Raw genomic sequence first — 18,021 nt, 5'->3', positions numbered from 1 at the left:
CGACATCAAAATGGCCTATCGCAAAACCACCTGGTTTTGCAAGGGGGGGTCACTTGGGTTTTTGGCCCGGTGCTCGGCGACCATCTAGGGAAACCTACCAAACCCATACATTTCTGAAAACTAGACACTCGGCAGCTTCCAGGAAGGTATGGCTTGCGTGGATCCCCCAACGTTTCCTTACCCAGAATCCCCTGCAAACCTCAATTTTAGCTGAAAAAAATCACTTTTTTCACACATTTTGGTGTGGGAAAGTTGTGCCATCACCGGGCTAACACAAATTTCCCACCACCCAGCGTTCCCCCAGGTCTCCCGATAAAAATGGTGCCTCACTTGTGTGGGAGGCCCAAGTACCCGCCGTTTTTTTTGTCAATTTTTTAGGTTTGCAAGGGATTCTGGGTAACAGATCATGGTGGGAGGCAGTCAAGTCACCCCATCCTGGATTCCCCTGGGTGTCTAGTTTTCAAAAATGTATAGGTTTGCTAGGTTTCACAAGGTGCCGGCAGAGCTAGGGTTCAAAAACTACAGCTAGGCACTTTGCCAAAAAAGGGTCATTTTTCACTGCAAAAATGAGTTGTGACCACGTTGCGTTTTGCGCCGTTTAATGTCGCTGGCACTAGGCCAACCCGCACAATTGAGGTACCATTTTTCTCGTAGGACTTTGGGGAACACAGGGTGGGTGAAAATTAGTGGATCCACGCAGATTCCAGAACTTTCCATCACAGAAATGTGGGGGAAATGTGTTTTTTTGTCAATTTTTTAGGTTTGCAAGGGATTCTGGGTAACAGATCATGGTGGGAGGCAGTCAAGTCACCCCATCCTGGATTCCCCTGGGTGTCTAGTTTTTAAAAATGTATAGGTTTGCTAGGTTTCACAAGGTGCCGGCAGAGCTAGGGTTCAAAAACTACAGCTAGGCACTTTGCCAAAAAAGGGTCATTTTTCACTATGAAATTGAGGTGTGACCATTTTGGGCAATTTCCTGTCGCGGGCAGTAGGCCAACCTGCACAAGTGAGGTACCATTTTTCTCGTAAGACTTTGGGCAACACTGGGTGGGTGGAAATTTATGGATCCACGCAGATTCCAGAACTTTCCACCACAGAAATGTGGGGAAAAAGTGTTTTTAATGGCAATTTTTAGGTTTGCAAGGGATTCTGGGTAACAGATCATGGTGGGAGGCAGTCAAGTCACCCCATCCTGGATTCCCCTGGGTGTCTAGTTTTCAAAAATGTATAGGTTTGCTAGGTTTCCCTAGGTGCCGGCAGAGCTAGGGTTCAAAAACTACAGCTAGACTCTTCGCAAACAATGTGTAAATTTTCATTGTGAAAATGTGGTGTGTTCACGTTAGGTTTTGAGCCACTTCCTGTCGTGGGCACTATGCCTACCCACACAAGTGAGGTACCATTTTTATCGGGAGACTTAGGGTAGTTCAGATTTGTAAAGCAACTGTTATTACCCATTTGATGCATTTCTCCCTTCCAAATGAAAGACATTGTGTAAAAAAAAAAGTCTTTTTTGAAAAATGACCAATAATTCTCATGCTAGCATGAGTATTCCCAATTTTGAAAATGTGCAAATATGCACTGTTTCTAAACTCTGTAATATGTTCCCATTTCAGAAATACATAGGTGCTTTCATACCGATTTTTCCATGTACACATTTTCCCACAATAAGTGCTATATACCCGGAACATAATAAAAAACCATTACAAAATGCTGCTCAGTTATTTACTCTGGGTTCGTTGGGCTCTTGGTGAACCTACAAGTCCTATATATCCCCACAACAAGTAAGGTCCGGCGGATGTAACGGTACATTGCTTTCAAAGAGATGTCATAATTAGAAGAAGTTACAGGTGAAAACGTTGACACAAAAGGCTGCTTTTTTCAACTAATTTTTAATTTTTCCTATATTTAACTGGTAGTTTCTATAAAGAAACCTTGATAGATATACACAAATTCAGAATGTGGTCTACTTTCCAAAAATGTATAGCTTTCCAGGATCCATTATTGCTTTTGTACCCATTTCTACCATTAACTGGAAGGAGGTTGAAAGCACAAAAAATAGCAAAAATAGGGTATATCCCAGAAAAATGCCAAAACTGTGTGAAAAATGTTGGTTTTCTGACAAAAATCTGTCATTCCATAAAAGCTGGAGAAATGGCGATTCCAGCCCCACAAACCCTTTTTTGATACCATTTGCTGAGAAAAACCCCCGACGCTTTCATTTGCAGCCAGTTTTTCCCATTTTTCACACAAAAAACTAAATTTTGCTGTATTTTGACTAATTTCTGGGAACCCTCTAGGAGAGTCCACAAACCCTGGGTACCTTTAGAATCCCCATGATGTTGGACGCAAATTTGGCGTGGATACCTAATGTGGTCAAAAAGTTACAGGGGCCTAAGCGCGCACTAACCCAAATAGCCCAAAAAAGGCTTAGCACAGGAGGGGAAAAGGCCTAGCAGCGAAGGGGTTAAGGCCACTGTTGGCAGCACTAATCTGAATATCACAGAGATTGAGGCAAGCAAGGAGAATCTGGAGGGGAAAGTAGGCCAAAATAAAATGGTTGGGGGGGGGGGGGGGACACTGAGCTGCGCCTGGTAAACATGGAGAATGCAGTCAGTGGACAGAGTGGAAATGAGGGTCATAAGGACTTCAGTAAGCTTGCAAATTCCTCCAAGGTCTGGCTGGAGAGTGAGGGGTCAGACAACATATTATAGGCCTGAGAATTCTTGGGTTCCCTCATCTAGAAGACTGGGAACACAGAGAAATGGCCCAGCCCTTTTTACAATCAGAAGAGAGGGGTGATGAATGCATAGCCACACTGGAGGTGTGAGGAGCAATCAGACAGCTGATTAAAAGACCTGAGGGGAAACGAGTAAAAACTCAAACTATTCAATCTGAACTGGTAATCTGAGGGCATTACACATGTAACCTCCAATAACTGAGGGCTTTTCTATAGGTGGGAAGCAAAGAATTGATTTTCCGGATTTCTAAAAAGTATCACACAAAAAAGATGACACCTCTCCAGCTGATTAAAAGGGTGCTTGTCATTGGACTGTAGTGCCTCTCATTGGACCTGGCAAAACTATGGGAGCAGTTAAAGAGTAAAGTATACTTTTATAGACTTTCGAACAGTCAGACTTTCTCAAGAACAAAAACAAAACCAAAAACGCTGGACATGAAGAGCAGACAATGCATCTGGCAAGCTCCACAAGAGGTGCTCTTTGTAGCCGCTGGAAATTATGGGCAGACACCTAGGGGAAAGAAACAATTTATTTTTCTAGAAATGTAGGCGTTCATATTAACTGATCTCGTAACGCTCTCCCTCCCATATCTGTTTTGGAAAGGGCTTTTTAGAATGCCTTTGTTCGAGTTGATTAACATTTTAGTGTCTAACAGGTGTGGTACATAATGGCAAGATCTACGTTATGGATCTGGTAACCTACAAGTAATTTTACTTTTTCTTGACCATACAGAACATAATAAAATAAACAAACAACTGTACAGAAACGCACTCCTGGACAAAGATATTCTAATGTTTAGGAATACCAAAGACAACCTTGTTATAAAGATACACATTATTAAAGAATTACATGGAAGACTAATAACTCTTAATATTAAATAGAATATTTAGTTTACTTCTAATGACATGCAATTTTACTATCAGTTTTATACCTATTAAACTATTGGTACTTTCAAGAAAAAAGACAATCCAACCTCAAGTAATACCTTTCATGTGTTCCAATGGCAAAATTTCAAATGAGGTATCTTGGCTATGGCTTGAAATGCTGGGACGATCGAAGTTATCGTTTTGCCAACTGCAAGTTAAATTGTTTTCCTTTGTGTAAGCATTCTGGGGAACAGCAGGGATACGTTGACTACCAAACATGCTCTCTTCCCTAAAAACATTAACAAAAAGTTTAAGTGAATAAAATTACACACAACCCAAAACTGAATTAACATTACATACTGCCATACCGGTTATCAATTACACAGCTTATAGTGCAAACTTATAAGAGTCCCTATGGGTGCTACAGCATTTACAAGAGCAATGCTGCCAAAGGGGAATTAGTGATTCGGTTTCACCCTTATATTTCCATTGGTGCTCAAAACTGAATTCCAGGTTAGGCGCCTACATACAAATGGATACTGTACACTATTCCCAACAAGGTCCTCAACAGCTTTTACCTACTGTAAATTTGGGGGAGGGGGGGGGGGGAGCGAGCGTGCGTGCGTGCGTGTGTGTGTGTGAGAGAGAGTGAGTGTGTGTGAGAGTATCTATGAGAGAGTGTGTGTGAGAGTATCTATGAGAGAGTGTGTGTGAGAGTATCTATGAGAGAGTGTGTGTGAGAGTATCTGTGAGAGAGTGTGTGTGAGAGAGAGAGAGGGTGTATGTGTGAGAGAGAGAGAGGGTGTGTGAGCGTGTGTGTGTGCGAGAGAGTGCGAGTGTGCAAGAGAGTGTGCGAGTGTGCAAGAGAGTGTGCGAGTGTGCAAGAGAGAGTGAGAGTGTGCAAGAGAGAGTGAGAGTGTGCAAGAGAGAGTGAGAGTGTGCAAGAGAGAGTGAGAGTGTGCAAGAGAGAGTGAGAGTGTGCAAGAGAGAGTGAGTGTGCAAGAGAGAGTGAGAGTGTGCAAGAGAGTGAGAGTGTGCAAGAGAGAGTGAGAGTGTGCAGAGTGAGAGTGTGCAAGAGAGAGTGAGAGTGTGAGAGTGTGCAAGAGAGAGTGAGAGTGTGCAAGAGAGAGTGAGAGTGTGCAAGAGAGAGTGAGAGTGTGCAAGAGAGAGTGAGTGTGCAAGAGAGAGTGAGAGTGTGCAAGAGAGAGTGAGAGTGTGCAAGAGAGAGTGAGAGTGTGCAAGAGAGAGTGAGAGTGTGCAAGAGAGAGTGAGTGTGCAAGAGAGAGTGAGTGTGCAAGAGAGAGTGAGTGTGCAAGAATGAGTGCGGGTGCCCGAGAGAGCAAGTGCGCGAGAGAGAGTCGCCCGAATTAGAATCCTGTTTCAGTAAACAAAGGTGTGATTTGCACAAGCAGCATCAGCACTCAGAAGAGCTGCAAGATGGGCTCCTAAAATACTGAGTTAGCCTGGCTAAGACAACTGAATCCTACCCCCAGAATGCTTCACCTACAAACCTTGTCCTGGCAAAGTGTTATGCAGGAGATGAATTTAAATTTGAAACTTCTCTTAGCAATGGATCCATCTCCTGCTCTGCTCCAGAGATCAAAGACACCGATAGACAGTTGCGTCTGCGCTATACATTAATTCTGTCCCAGGGGACAGCTGCCAGCAGCCTTCTCATGCCATATTACTTAAGATATGTCGGACTACCATGTGTACACTTAATCGTTCGTGGGACTATCCCGCAACCCCCCTACTGTAGCAAATTATTTGGGAGCACCTCTGCCACTCTGTGCTCATGGACACTATTCGATGTCTGGGTTAATTCACCCTCCGTTTCACCCATCTCCTTGCCCAAAAAATAGGCTTGGTACAAGCCCCAGCAGTTCCTGGGACGACTGAGGAGGGAGTAGCTCGCGGTTTACATCCGACTGAGTGTCACAGTAGACCATATTTGCATGCCATTCAGCTAGGGTGGGGACTGGGCCCCTAGCCCAAAGCACCGCAATCCGGCGTCTTGCCAGTAATAACCCAATAGCCACCGAGGGCCTAATCGCTTTGTCTTTACCCCTGTCGAAGCCCAGTGGGGCTAACATAGGGTCGACTATCAGTGTAGAACCAGTAATCTCGCTCAGCTCACAGAACACTGCCCTCCAGAACTCAGCACCCCCTCCACATACCCATGCTACGTGCAGGAAATAGACCACATCTCCCTGACAGCTAGAGCACTCAGCAGTGTCACATAGCCCATACTTATGGAGTCGTTCTGGAGTGTAATATAACCGATTAAAGTATTTAAAGTGTACGAGTCTATGACCCTAGTTAAGCGATATTGATCTATCACTGAACAGCAGTATTTCCAATCCTTATTGTCAATGGTTTTACCTAGGTCCCTCTGCCACTCCTGCCTAGCCACATTACACCAGGCCTGCACGCTTCTTGTCCCAGCATGTAAATCTTCGAAACCCGCCCGGTTAGGTTGGTCGACTGGATCAGCAATGTCAACGCAGGAAGCGGAGGGGGCTCCAACATATCTTTCCCCAGAAATTCCTGCAGTGCATGTTCTGAAATGTTGAAAGCGGATAAGGAGCTTCTGAGCTTATTCTCTACCTTGAAAGTCTTCCCACCCCTTAACCGCCCCATTATGGAATTACTCCCCAAGCGCGGCAACCCCCGGTCCCTTCAGCGCCGCCATCACCCTTCTCTCGACTTGGTGGGAACCAATAACACAATTCAATTGAAGCATGTGTGGAATATAATAAGGCACCAGCCTCCTATTCAACTGTCGCCAGGAGTGAATCACTGAATAGTCATAAACGCTGTGGCACCTGGACGGATAATGAAACAGGGTCTGTGGGAGCGTAAGAGGGTGTGCAGAGCCTCTTTCAATGTAAAAGTGTGGTAAATCCTGTGGGCCGTGCAGCCAGTGATAAGCAGCCGTAGATTGTGCCACCCTGTAGTATAATTCTAAGTCCGGGCGTTGAGACCCACCACCCCCCTATATTGTACAGTAATGTGAGGATCTTCCACTGAACTCTGGCTTGTTTACCAGCCCACGACAGATGCAGGAGCTTAGTTCGCAACTCTGCAAATAATGACTTTGGCAGGAGTATTAGGATGTGGCAAAATAAAAACAGAAATCTAGGAAGAACCACCATTTTCATAAGCACTATCCTCCACAATAAGGACAATAAGTTTTATCCAGCGTTCAATGTCTTCTCCCAGTTTATGTATTACTTTACCATAATTGGCTCTGAAGACCCGTTCTGGGTCCATGTGCATTAGTATCTCTAGGTACCGGACAGAATCCGACGTCCAGCGTAGAGGGTATTTCAATGCTGAAGGTGCCATTGCGGGAGTGGGCGGATTATGGATTTGTCTCAGTTGGTCTTGAGGCCGGAGAGCTCTCCAAAGCTCGCCACTTCGCGTAGTATAGGGCAGAGGTTGCTCCCCGTGTTCCGGACATATAACACCATGCATGTGCATATGCGGACACTATAAGGTTGTAACCTGGGAAACCTAGTCCCTTATTCCCATGGTAGTCTCGGAGAGCGCATGCCAAGCGCTCCGCCACCAGTGCTTACAGCAAGGGCAATAGAGGGTATCCCCTGCCAGGTTGCTGTCACAACAATGGGCTGTCACAGTATCTCCCTCCCTAATCCGTGCCTCGGGCTCAGTGTATAGCATCTCTATTAGCTTTAAGAGGACGTCAAACACCCCGCAACAATGCCCACGCCACCAGATCTAACACTTTTTCTGCATCCAAGAACACTGCTGCTGCCTTCATAGTTGGGGCAATTCGCTGCTCGACTCCAAAGGTATGGAGGTTATATGACCAGCTATGCCCTGGGACGAAGCCAGCCTGTTCTGGTTGCTCGACTCCCGGAAGCAGAGATGCCAGCCTATTGGTCAAAACCTTAGCATATATTTTAGTGTCACCGTTTTGTAGGGATAATGGCCTACATGAGGAGCAATACTCAGGGGATTTACCGGGCGTTAGGAGAGTAACAATTAGTGCCCCTCGCATGGATGGAGGCACCCTACCTATCGCAGCCATTTCCTCATACAGTGTGACTAAGAGCGGGATGAGAATGTCCTGATGAACAAGTTACTTACCTTCGGTAATGCTTTTTCTGGTGGATACAGTATCTGCCAGTGGATTCCTCACCTTATGAATATCCCCGCGCCAGCAACATTTGGAAACTTTTGTAGCACTCCACCCCGATTAAGTCGAAGACGACGTCAGAGACACGGCTCCGCTCGCGACTCCGCTGACGTCACTGGATCCATAAGAAGACCTAGTCAGTTCCGCCCTTTTTTCCGTGCCTTCGAAGCACCCGGACGGACTGACAGGAATATATACACAGTATACACAGTACATAATATACAAAGCAACACACACAGTGTGGAGAATAAGTAGAAAGGCAAAAGAAACAACACAATGCCTTTGACAGTAATAAATATAACTTGAAACACCATCATATACTAAAGGTATACAAGGGTGGACAACGGGGAGGCGGGTGGGTCAGTGAGGAATCCACAGGCAGATACTGTATCCACCAGAAAAAGCGTTACCAAAGGTAAGTAACTTGTTCTTCTGATGGATACATCTGCCAGTGGATTCCTCACCTTGTGAAAAGATTCCCACAGCAGTCCCACTCCCAGAGGAGGGTGTCCACCCTTCTATAAAAGAAAGTCCTGAAGGACGGAATGAGCAAAGCGTCCGTCCCTCCTCACCTCGGAATCCAAGCAATAATGCTCTGCGAAAGTGTGAAGGGAGGCTCAAGTTGCCGCCCTACAAATGTCCTCCACAGGAACACCTCTGGACAAGGCAGATGTAGAAGACTTAGCCCTGGTAGAATGAGCCCTTATACCCTCTGGAGGTTCCTTACCGGCCAAAGAGTAACAGATCTTGATGCACAAGATAATCCATCTGGAAAGGGTGCGCTTGTGCAACGCTCCGCCTTTCCTGCAGCCAACAAAGCCCACGAAGAGCTTGTCGTCCACTCGAAAGTCTTTAGTCCTATCGAGGTAGAAGCTCACCGCTCTCTTAGGGTCCAAGCGGTGAAGCCGCTCCTCCTCCTTGGAAGGGTGAGGGGGAGGATAGAAGGTAGGAAGGGTAATGGATTGCCCCAGATGGAAAGGAGTTACCACCTTTGACAGAAAAGCAGCCCTGGACCCGAGTACCATTCTTTCAGCATGAATGGTCAAGTATGGGGGTTTTGAACTAAGAGCTTGAAGCTCACTTACCCTCCTTGCCGAGGTAATAGCAATGAGAAAGACTGTTTTGAAAGACAACAGCCTCAAGGGACACTTGTGCAAAGGCTCGAAGGGAGAACCCATCAAGTAAGTTAAGACAAGATTCAAATCCCATTGAGGCACAATAAAAGGAGTAGGCGGAAACTTGTTTGTAAAGCCCTTAAGGAATCGTAACACAATAGGTGACTTAAACAGGGAAGGCTGATCCAGCAAGCAGAGAAATGCAGACAAAGCCGACAAATACCCCTAAACAGTAGCTACAGCAAAGCCTTGCTGAGCAAGAGAAAGAGCAAACTGAAAGATGTTGGATAAACGAGCCCTCATAGGGTCAATAGATTTCTCTCCACACCAAAGAACACATTTGGACCACCTATAGGAATAGATAGATTTGGTGGAATGACGTCTGGCAGACAAAATTACATCTACCACATTAGGCGGTAGAGAAAAAGAATTCAGGTTGCCCCATTCAATCTCCAGGCATGAAGGTGTAAGGTCTGGAGGTGGGGGTGTAGAACCTGCCCCTCCGACTGTGAGAGGAGGTCTGCCCTGAGAGGGAGACGGAGCGGAGGGCACGAGGAGAGGTGGAGAAGATCTGTATACCACACCCTTCTTGGCCAATCCGGGGCGATCAATAGGACTTGGGCCCGGTCTTGGCGAATCTTCCTCAGAACCAGAGGAATCAAGGGTATGCGTAAAGGAGATGCGAGTCCCATTTCAACTGAAACATGTACCCCAAAGCTCCCTGCATCGGATACTGGAGACTGCAGAATGACGGGCTGTGAGGGTTCTCGTGAGTGGCAAACAGGTCCACCCGAGGAGTTCCCCACGTCCGAAAGAAGTGACGAACCACCTCCGGATGGAGCCTCCACTCGTGGTCGGCGGAAAACTGACGACAGACTGTCTGCACGCATGTTCAGAACTCCGGCCAGATGATTTGCCATCAGACAAATCCGATGATCCTGAACCCAGGACCAGAGACGCAGAGCCTCTCTGCAGAGACAATGCGACCCCACTCCTCCCTGCTTGTTGACATACCACATCGCGGTAGTGTTGTCCATCAGGACTTGAACCGACTGACCGCGAAGGGAAGGGAGGAAGGCCTTGAGCGCCAAACGTATCGCCCGCAATTCCTGAAGGTTAATGTGGAGCAACCTTTCCTCTGGAGACCAAAGACCCTTGATCTCCAGATCCCCCAGATGCGCACCCCACCCTAAAGTGGATGCATCCGCTATCACTGTGGCCACCGATGGCGGTAGCTGGAAGGGCTTTCCTTGAGATAGATTGCCCTCCACGCTCCACCAAGACAGATCCGCTGCAGCTTCTTTGGAGATCCTCACAGACTCCCCGAGATCACCCTTGTGCTGATACCAATGCCTGCGGAGGCATCACTGGAGGGCTCTCATGTGCCAGCGTGCATGGTTGACCAACAGAATGCAGGAAGCAAACAGACCGAGCAGACGAAGGACCTTCAGGACTACCCTGTTTTGCCTATACGTTAATGGTGTGATTTCCCATCTCAATAGTGCCCTTAATAATGATGCCCCAATTTTGGCAGGTAGCAGGGTGCCAGCAATTATGTTCGCGGATGACACTCTGCTACTTTCAAAATCACCAATGGGAATCCAGCGTGTGCTTGATAGTTTTGAGGATTTTTGTAGAGGTCGTGGCCTGGAAATTAATGTGAACAAAACAAAGTATATGGTTTTTAATCCCTCACCTTCCACACGGCCGAACCCAAAATTAGATTAATCAAACTTGGAAAGGGTAAAAACCTTTGATTATCTAGGAGTAACTCTAAGTGAAAATCTTTCATGGGCTCCACAAATCGCCAAAGCACAGCTGAAATTAGCCCAGTATGCAGGGGGTATACTTAGGTTTTCCAATACATCTACATATAAACCTATTAAACCCCCGCTTGAAGTATATAAGACTCAGGCAAGGGCAGCAATCTTATATGGAGCAGAACTCTGGGGGCATTTAACAGGGTTGGAACTCCTTAAAATTGAAAACAAGTTCATCAGGCAGCTACTATCACTTCCACAAAGTACCCCACTGCATCCTTTAAGGATGGATTTGGATCTGAGGCCGATGGATGAGGAACTACCCTTGAAGCCCCTTAGGTACTGGCACAGGTTGTGGACTACGCCAGAACTATTGCATTATAGACTAGAGCTGAAGGAAATTCTGGCCAGCAATAGTGTACAAAAAATCCCTTGGTTTATGTTTATAAAATCTCAGTGTATCAAACTTGGGCTAGGTGACATGTGGTACGAACCGGAAACAAGCTGCAAGGGGATCCCACGGAAGATGCTTACTAAGATCTACGTGGCTGAGCAACTAAACAGAGTATTGACTGCTCCTAAGAATGGACTTTTAGGAACGGAGCGCGCAACCAAGATGGCCGCGTAGGTGCGAGGCTCCCGAGGACCTCCGCGACCTCCTGAATTAATCCTGGCGATATCCTGTCCTTGTTGAGGGGACTGTGTTGGGGAACCGGAGCTGAGGCGCCACCCGTTTTTTGGGCTCGAATCGGACCCCGGACGCCGGTGGGAGCATCGATCGAAGGTTGTGGCCTTCTCCTCGCCGGCCCCCCGGATTGGAGTAGTGGGGCGATCCGGGGACAAAGTGAATAACAGCGGCGAACGGGGCTGGGCGACTGGCGTACCCCGCACTTTCACTTTCGCTTTTGCGCCCTCCTAGCTCTCAAGCGGGGTCGGACTGCGGAGCGGGGTGTGGTGGTGTGGCCTTGTCCAGGAGCCCGGCTGACCCGCCGGCGGTGGGTTGACCCGCGGTTCGGTGGTCGCCCCTGCCCCCCCCTGGCACCCGTGACTTGGTAGAGCGGCCCGTTTGGGGTGCTTGGCACGACGGTGGAAGAGCCAGCATGTCCACCAAACAAGATGGCGACCGGGCGAAGGTGAAGACGACCCGCCGTGGCACGGCGCACCAGGCCAACAGTATGGACCGCTACACGCTCCAGAAGGGTTCTCCGGAGACATCGCGTGCATCCCCGGTGGGCCCGACGGAGGCATCCGCTCATCCGGTGGATCTGACCCTCCGGGACGTCATGGGCGCCATCGCAGAGATGAAGGCTTCGGTGGACCAGCGTTTCGACACCTTAGCGCAAAAAATAGACTCGGTCCTGGTGGATGTGAGCCTTGTGAGGGCAGACTTGTCCAAAACAAACGACCGAGTCGACTCCCTGGCCCACACCACGACGAGCCTCACGACAGACGTGGTGGCCCTCCAGAAGGAGGTGCGCCGGCTTGGCCAGGCGAGCGCCCTGATGGACCGGCGACTGGAGGACTCCGAGGGTCGGGCCCGGAGAAATAATGTCCGTATTGTGGGGGTGCCGGAGGGACGAGAGGCGGAGGCGGCGGATCTTTTCGTGGAAGAGTTGATCCTGACCCATCTCCAGCCCCGGGGGCTGAGTAAGCTTTTTGCGGTGGAGCGTGCTCACCGGGTCCCCGGGGGCAGACCTAAGACTGGTGCCCCGCCGCGGCCTCTCATTGCCCGGATTTTTAATTTCCGGGACAGAGATGCTATCCTCCAGACCTCCAGACAACAGGGACCGGTCAAGCTTGACAACATGGAGGTACATTTCTACCCAGACTTTACCCCGGCGGTCCAGAAGCAGCGGCAGAGCTTTCTTGGTGTTAAACGTCGCCTGAGGGACCTGAACCTCAAGTACTCAATGCTCTTTCCAGCTAAGCTGAGGGTAGAGGTGGATGGTCGCACGCACTTCTTCGACCGGCCCGAGGCGGCTGGGGACTGGCTGGACACTCTGCCTGGAGATCGGGGCGGGGGGGGCGCGGCTGGCGAGGAGGGCCCGCCGGAGCAGAATTGAGGGGTGACTGCATAGGCCTTGCTCTGGACGTTGTTCCTTCACCATTTATTGATTGCGTATTTTCCCCTCCTATGGAGGTCGTGCGGAGTCTGTTGGGGGCTTCCCTCCTCCTCTGGGGGACTAGTTAGTATTTTAGCTATGGGGCGACAGGCACACTGCACTTTGGGGGGGCTGTCTGGGCTCATGCAGGGGTGCAGGGAGGGGGGAGTTTTGTTGGGACCGGGGGGTGGGGGGGGTGTGTTGTTTGTTGGCACCGCAGGGCAAACCCGCTACTATGTTGTTTTTAGGATGCTCGATGGGGGACTACCGATTGTTTCGACGTATGATGGGGGGTAGGGATTTGGCTGTGTTGTCATGGAATGTTAACGGCCTGGGGGATAGGATTAAGCGTGGTGTGGTCCTGCAGTACTTAAAACGTATTTCACCAGATGTTGTCTTCCTGCAGGAGACGCACCTTATAGGTAACTCCTTTCATGCAATGAACCGGCGGGGATATCGTTTGGCGGCCCATTCTGGCTTCACCTCGGGCTCGCGGGGGGTGGGTATTATGATCAAGAACTCGCTCCCGTTGGAGATTGATGAGGTGCGCCATGATGAGAGGGGACGCTACGCGGTTCTGGTGGGAAGAATGGAGGGTAGAGTGTTTATCTTTATATCAGTGTACGTCCCGCCTGGGTTACAAGCCACCACATTTGCGGACCTGGGGCGCCTCCTTCTGGACCTTCCGAGTGGCCTGCTGGTGGTTGGAGGGGATTTTAATGCGGTAGCCTCTGGGTCTATGGATCGCCATCCCCCTAGGGACCTCCCCCGGGCACAGGCGTGGCTGCCCGGCCTTCTGGACACGCTGGGCCTGGTGGATTGCTGGCGATTAAAGCATCCTGCATTGCGACAGTACACCTTCCACTCGGGTGCCCATGGTAGCCTCTCGCGGCTTGATTACATCCTTGTCCCGGCGGCCCACGCTGGGAGGGTGGGGGAGGTGCGCCATCTGGCGCGGGGTATCTCAGACCACTCCCCATTGTTGTTGCATCTCGATGTCTTCCCGAGGGGGGATGGCAGGGTGGCCCCAATCAATGCATGGTATTTGCGCGACCCCACCATTCGTGCCGATTTGATCAAATCCCTACAGCGATATTTCGATGAGAATGTGGGGTCGGTCTCTTCGGCCATCTCCCTGTGGGAGGCTTTCAAGGTAGTCCTTAGAGGGGAGGCCCTCTCCTTTATCTCCCATGCCCGGCGGCGCGAGCGGGAGGAGGTGACCCGGGTAGAGGCCGAGATTGCAGAACTGGAGGGTGCCCTGGGAAGCGGGGTAACAGACGACAAGTTGCATGTTCTACACCTAAAGCAGGCGGCCTATCGGGCCCTCGTCACGGAGGCGGCCAGGGGCCTCAGTAGAGAGCAGCAGGGGCGATTGTATGATGTGGGTGATAAGGCTGGCAAATTGATTGCGTGGTTGGATAAGAGGGAGAGAGCGAGCCGTGTGGTGCCTTTGATTGAGAGTGTTGATGGTGCGTGTGTCACTGAGCCGGAAGCCATTGTCTCCTGCTTCGCGGATTATTTCCGCGAAGTCTACTCCCCGGTTTCCCCCTGCTCGGAGGCAGACTCCCATGCCCTGCTTCGGGACATCGCACTGCCCTCCCTAACGGTGGAGGACAGGGATTCGCTGGACGCCCCTCCCACCTCGGACGAAATTGCCTTGGCCATTCGCTCGGTTGCATCCGGCAAGGCCATGGGCCCCAATGGTATTCCCATCGAGCTCTACAAGCTACGCCCGGATGTGTTGGCGCCCCACCTGCGCGCGATGTTCCTGGCGGCCCACTCGCGGGGTTCCCTCCCGCCGGACCAGCGTCTAGCCACAATTGTGGTGATCCACAAGGAGGGGAGGCCCCGTGAACGGGTCACATCCTATAGGCCGATTTCGCTTTTGAACGCGGAGCCCAAAATCCTCGCCAAGGTGTTGGCCAACAGGTTGGTTGGCGTGGTGGGCGATTTGGTCCACCAAGACCAATCTGGCTTTATACCGCACCGCAACACGGCGCTCAATCTGCGGCGCTTGCACGGGGTGCTCGCGCGTGTCCCATTTGTGCGGGAGCCGGCCATCTTGGCGTCCTTGGACGCCACCATGGCGTTTGATACGCTTGAATGGCCATACATCTGGGCGATGCTGGCAAAATTCGGGTTTGGCCCGGGTTTCATTAGCTGGGTCAAATTGCTATATTCGGGCCCATTGGCGCAGGTGGTAGTGAATGGGCGAGTCTCGGCCCCATTCGCGCTGGGGAGGGGTACGCGACAGGGCTGCCCCCTGTCGCCTCTCCTGTTTGCTCTGGCCCTGGAGCCCCTGGCGGAGTGGCTGCGGTGGCACCCTTCTATCCGTGGTCTCCGCTGGACCCCCGAGCATGAGGACCGTGTGTCCCTCTATGCTGACGATATCCTTCTGTATCTCGCCTCCCCGCGTAAATCACTGATCGTCCTGGTTGATGTTTTGCGTTCATTCGGTCGCAACTCAGGCCTGGTCATCAATTGGGCGAAATCCTGTGTATATGTGCTTTCCGGGGAGGCTCCGGCCTTACCACGGGACTGTCCGATCCAGATTGCCTCCCAAGGTTTTCGGTACCTGGGTATCTATATCACTCTTGACCCGGAGGCCCGCTATGAGCGGAATTTGTTACCCCCCCTCCGGCGTTTGAGGGAGGACGTGGTGCGCTGGCGGCGTCTGCCGCTCTCGCCGCTCGGCCGAGCGGCCTTGTTTAAAATGATGTCCCTGCCACGCTTCCTCTACGCCCTCCAGAAAACTATGGACTTGGTCCCGGCACGCTATTTCCGTGAGGTGGAGGGCCTCCAGCGGCGCCTGTTCTGGGACGGGAGGCCGCGCATTGCTCTGGCTAAATTGACGCTCCCGTGGTACGATGGGGGGGTCGCCCTCCCTGACATTAAACGGTATTACTGGGCCTCCCAACTAGCTGCAATTAATCATGGCCTTTACGGGCCCGCCTTGAACCCGGCATTTGAGATGGATAAGATGCTCCTGCCCGGTGGCGATAACAATCGAGCGCTCTACGCGGGCGCGCCCGACTCACGTTTGACGGGACCGACGCGTGTCATGGTGCGTGTCTGGCACGCGGCTAATGCAGCTATGGGGTGGAAGGACCGTTTGACCCGGGCGTCACCGCTGTATGCGTCTGAGAGGTTGGGCTCCCTGTGGACGTCGAAGGGCTTCGAGAAGTGGGACACGATCGGAATCAGCACGGTGGGAGATCTCTGGACGAGGGGGGGATTCAAAACTTTTGAGACGCTGCAGGCGGAGTTCCAGCTGCAGGGCAGTGAGTACTTTCGGTACCTACAGGTCCGCCATGCGCTGGGCTCCGTCTTCCCGGATGTCGCATCCATTCCGGAGTCTTCCCCCCTGGAGGACAGAGTCCTAGATGGCCATGTCCCGGACAGCACGATCTCCCTCATATACAAAAAACTGATCAACGATAGATCGTGCCTGCTGACTAATCTCCGCGAGGCTTGGGTTGCCGACGGGCTGGAGCTGGACGATGAGGATTGGATTTCCGCGGTGGCCTCTCCGAAAGAGGTGGCCATCCCGGCTCGCCTTCGTTTCGTCCAGCTCAAGATCCTTCACCGGGTTTACGTGACGGGGCCAAGGCTTCTGCGTATGGGTTTTGCTGGTGACGGAATGTGTAAGCGTGGCTGTGGTGCGTTGGCGACTTTCATGCATATACTGTGGGAGTGCCCGAAGGTGGAGCGATTCTGGCGTGGTGTGCATGAGGTCCTGCGTGTGGTGACGCGTGTGGTGACGCGTGTTGCGCTGCTGCCTGAAGCGAGGAGATGCTTGCTGAATGTATGGGAACCGAATGACTATTCGGTCCCGCAGACGCGGTGGGTGACTCTGGGATACATGATAGCCAAGCGCGACATTGCTCAATTGTGGGGATCCCAGAGGCCCCCTGCGGTGTCGGCCTGGAAAGAGCATATGGATTGGTGTATGTTTCGTGAAAAGGTGGTGTATGTGGCGAGAGGTAAGCCTGGGGCGTGGGTGAAACTCTGGGGCCCCTGGAACGCCTACCGCGGGGGTATTTGTGAGCCACCACTGCTACCGGCTGCCTCGCCTGCTCCGTCTCCCTAGACAGCCCCCCTCCCTCAGCCGCGGGCGCGCGGTCCCCCAGTCCCTGATCTATTCCCATCCCTCCCTCCAGAGTTCTGCTGCTGGTTTGGATCCCCCACTTATGGAGCACGTGCTGTTATTTTGGATCGCGGGTTGCCTTGCGGGTGTGGTTTTTTGGTGTTGTTTTGTTTCAAGAAAAGGGAACCGTACTGTGGGCTTGGAGCTGTGTGGCCTGCACCATTGATTACTCCTGTTTCATTGCTCTGCACTGCCTAGAGACTTTTACTGTATGTGTGCAATATGTTTTTGTCATTCTAGCGGCCGGCCGGATGGTTGTAGGCCCATACCTGTAACTTTTACGAACTGCAATAAACGGTTTCAAAAAAAAAAAAAAAAAAAAAAAAAAAGAATGGACTTTTAACTAAATCCTTTTTAACTGTTAAAGATTTTTACCAATTTGAGAATTTTATGGATATTATCTATCCTATAGCATCAAGGAAACGATCTCCAATGGAGATACGGCACTTTACCCCTGAGAGCTTTCACCAGCAGTTGGGTGCCAACCTCTACTGAGGCCTGCCCCGGCTGCAGTTGCGATAAAGAGGATGAGCTCCATGTATTATTTTTTTGCCCTGCATATTCAAAAGCTAGGAAGCATTGGATAGTGCCTATTTGTAAAAATATGGGTTTTCGGCAATGTAGCCATGCTTTTAGAATTTTTAAAACCGACACATCTGAATGTATAGTGTTTGCAGTCTCTAAATTTCTTTTAGCAATGTGGAATAGAAGAAGGGGACTGATCATCACTTAATGTATTGCTATGACTCATTTTATCTGTGTCAGGTCTGTCTGTGTATATATGTATTTTATTCTTTTCTGTACTTTTCAAGGCTATTTGCCGAAATAAAGATATCTTAGTTTAGGAATGACCGCTCCATTGTAAAACAAGGGAATAATTTCCTGTATGTCGAGAATCCTTTGAGGAGGAGGGAATGCCCAACACACAGTAGTGTCCAGTACCGTCACTATGAACAGGTTGCACTGAGAGGGCACCAGGTGAGTTTTGGGCATGTTTATCAAGAAACCCAATTTGTACAACAGCTGGGTTGTATCCTGCAGATGATTAAGCACCTTCTCTGGCGACTCCGCTTTGAATAGCCAGTCGTCCAGATAGGGGAAAACTGGAATCCCCGACCTTCTGAGATGGGC

General features: G+C 50.5%; 1 protein-coding gene across 5 annotated transcripts in view; it reads right to left on the bottom strand.

The window, feature by feature from the left end:
* The window catches only part of CEP192 (centrosomal protein 192), a 1,978,693-nt gene that overhangs the window by 1,815,618 nt on the left and 145,054 nt on the right, over positions 1-18,021 (bottom strand). For all 5 annotated transcript variants that reach the window (XM_085605862.1, XM_085605865.1, XM_085605864.1 and 2 more), the window contains exon 4: positions 3,724-3,893. In XM_085605862.1, coding sequence (XP_085461988.1) covers positions 3,724-3,893 — 170 coding nt within the window. The remainder of the gene's footprint in view (positions 1-3,723; positions 3,894-18,021) is intronic.

The sequence above is a fragment of the Triturus cristatus genome, chromosome 5_1 (assembly GCF_964204655.1).
Source record: "Triturus cristatus chromosome 5_1, aTriCri1.1, whole genome shotgun sequence".
Classification (NCBI taxonomy): domain Eukaryota; kingdom Metazoa; phylum Chordata; class Amphibia; order Caudata; family Salamandridae; genus Triturus; species Triturus cristatus.
This window is presented reverse-complemented; position numbering and strand designations above follow the sequence as displayed.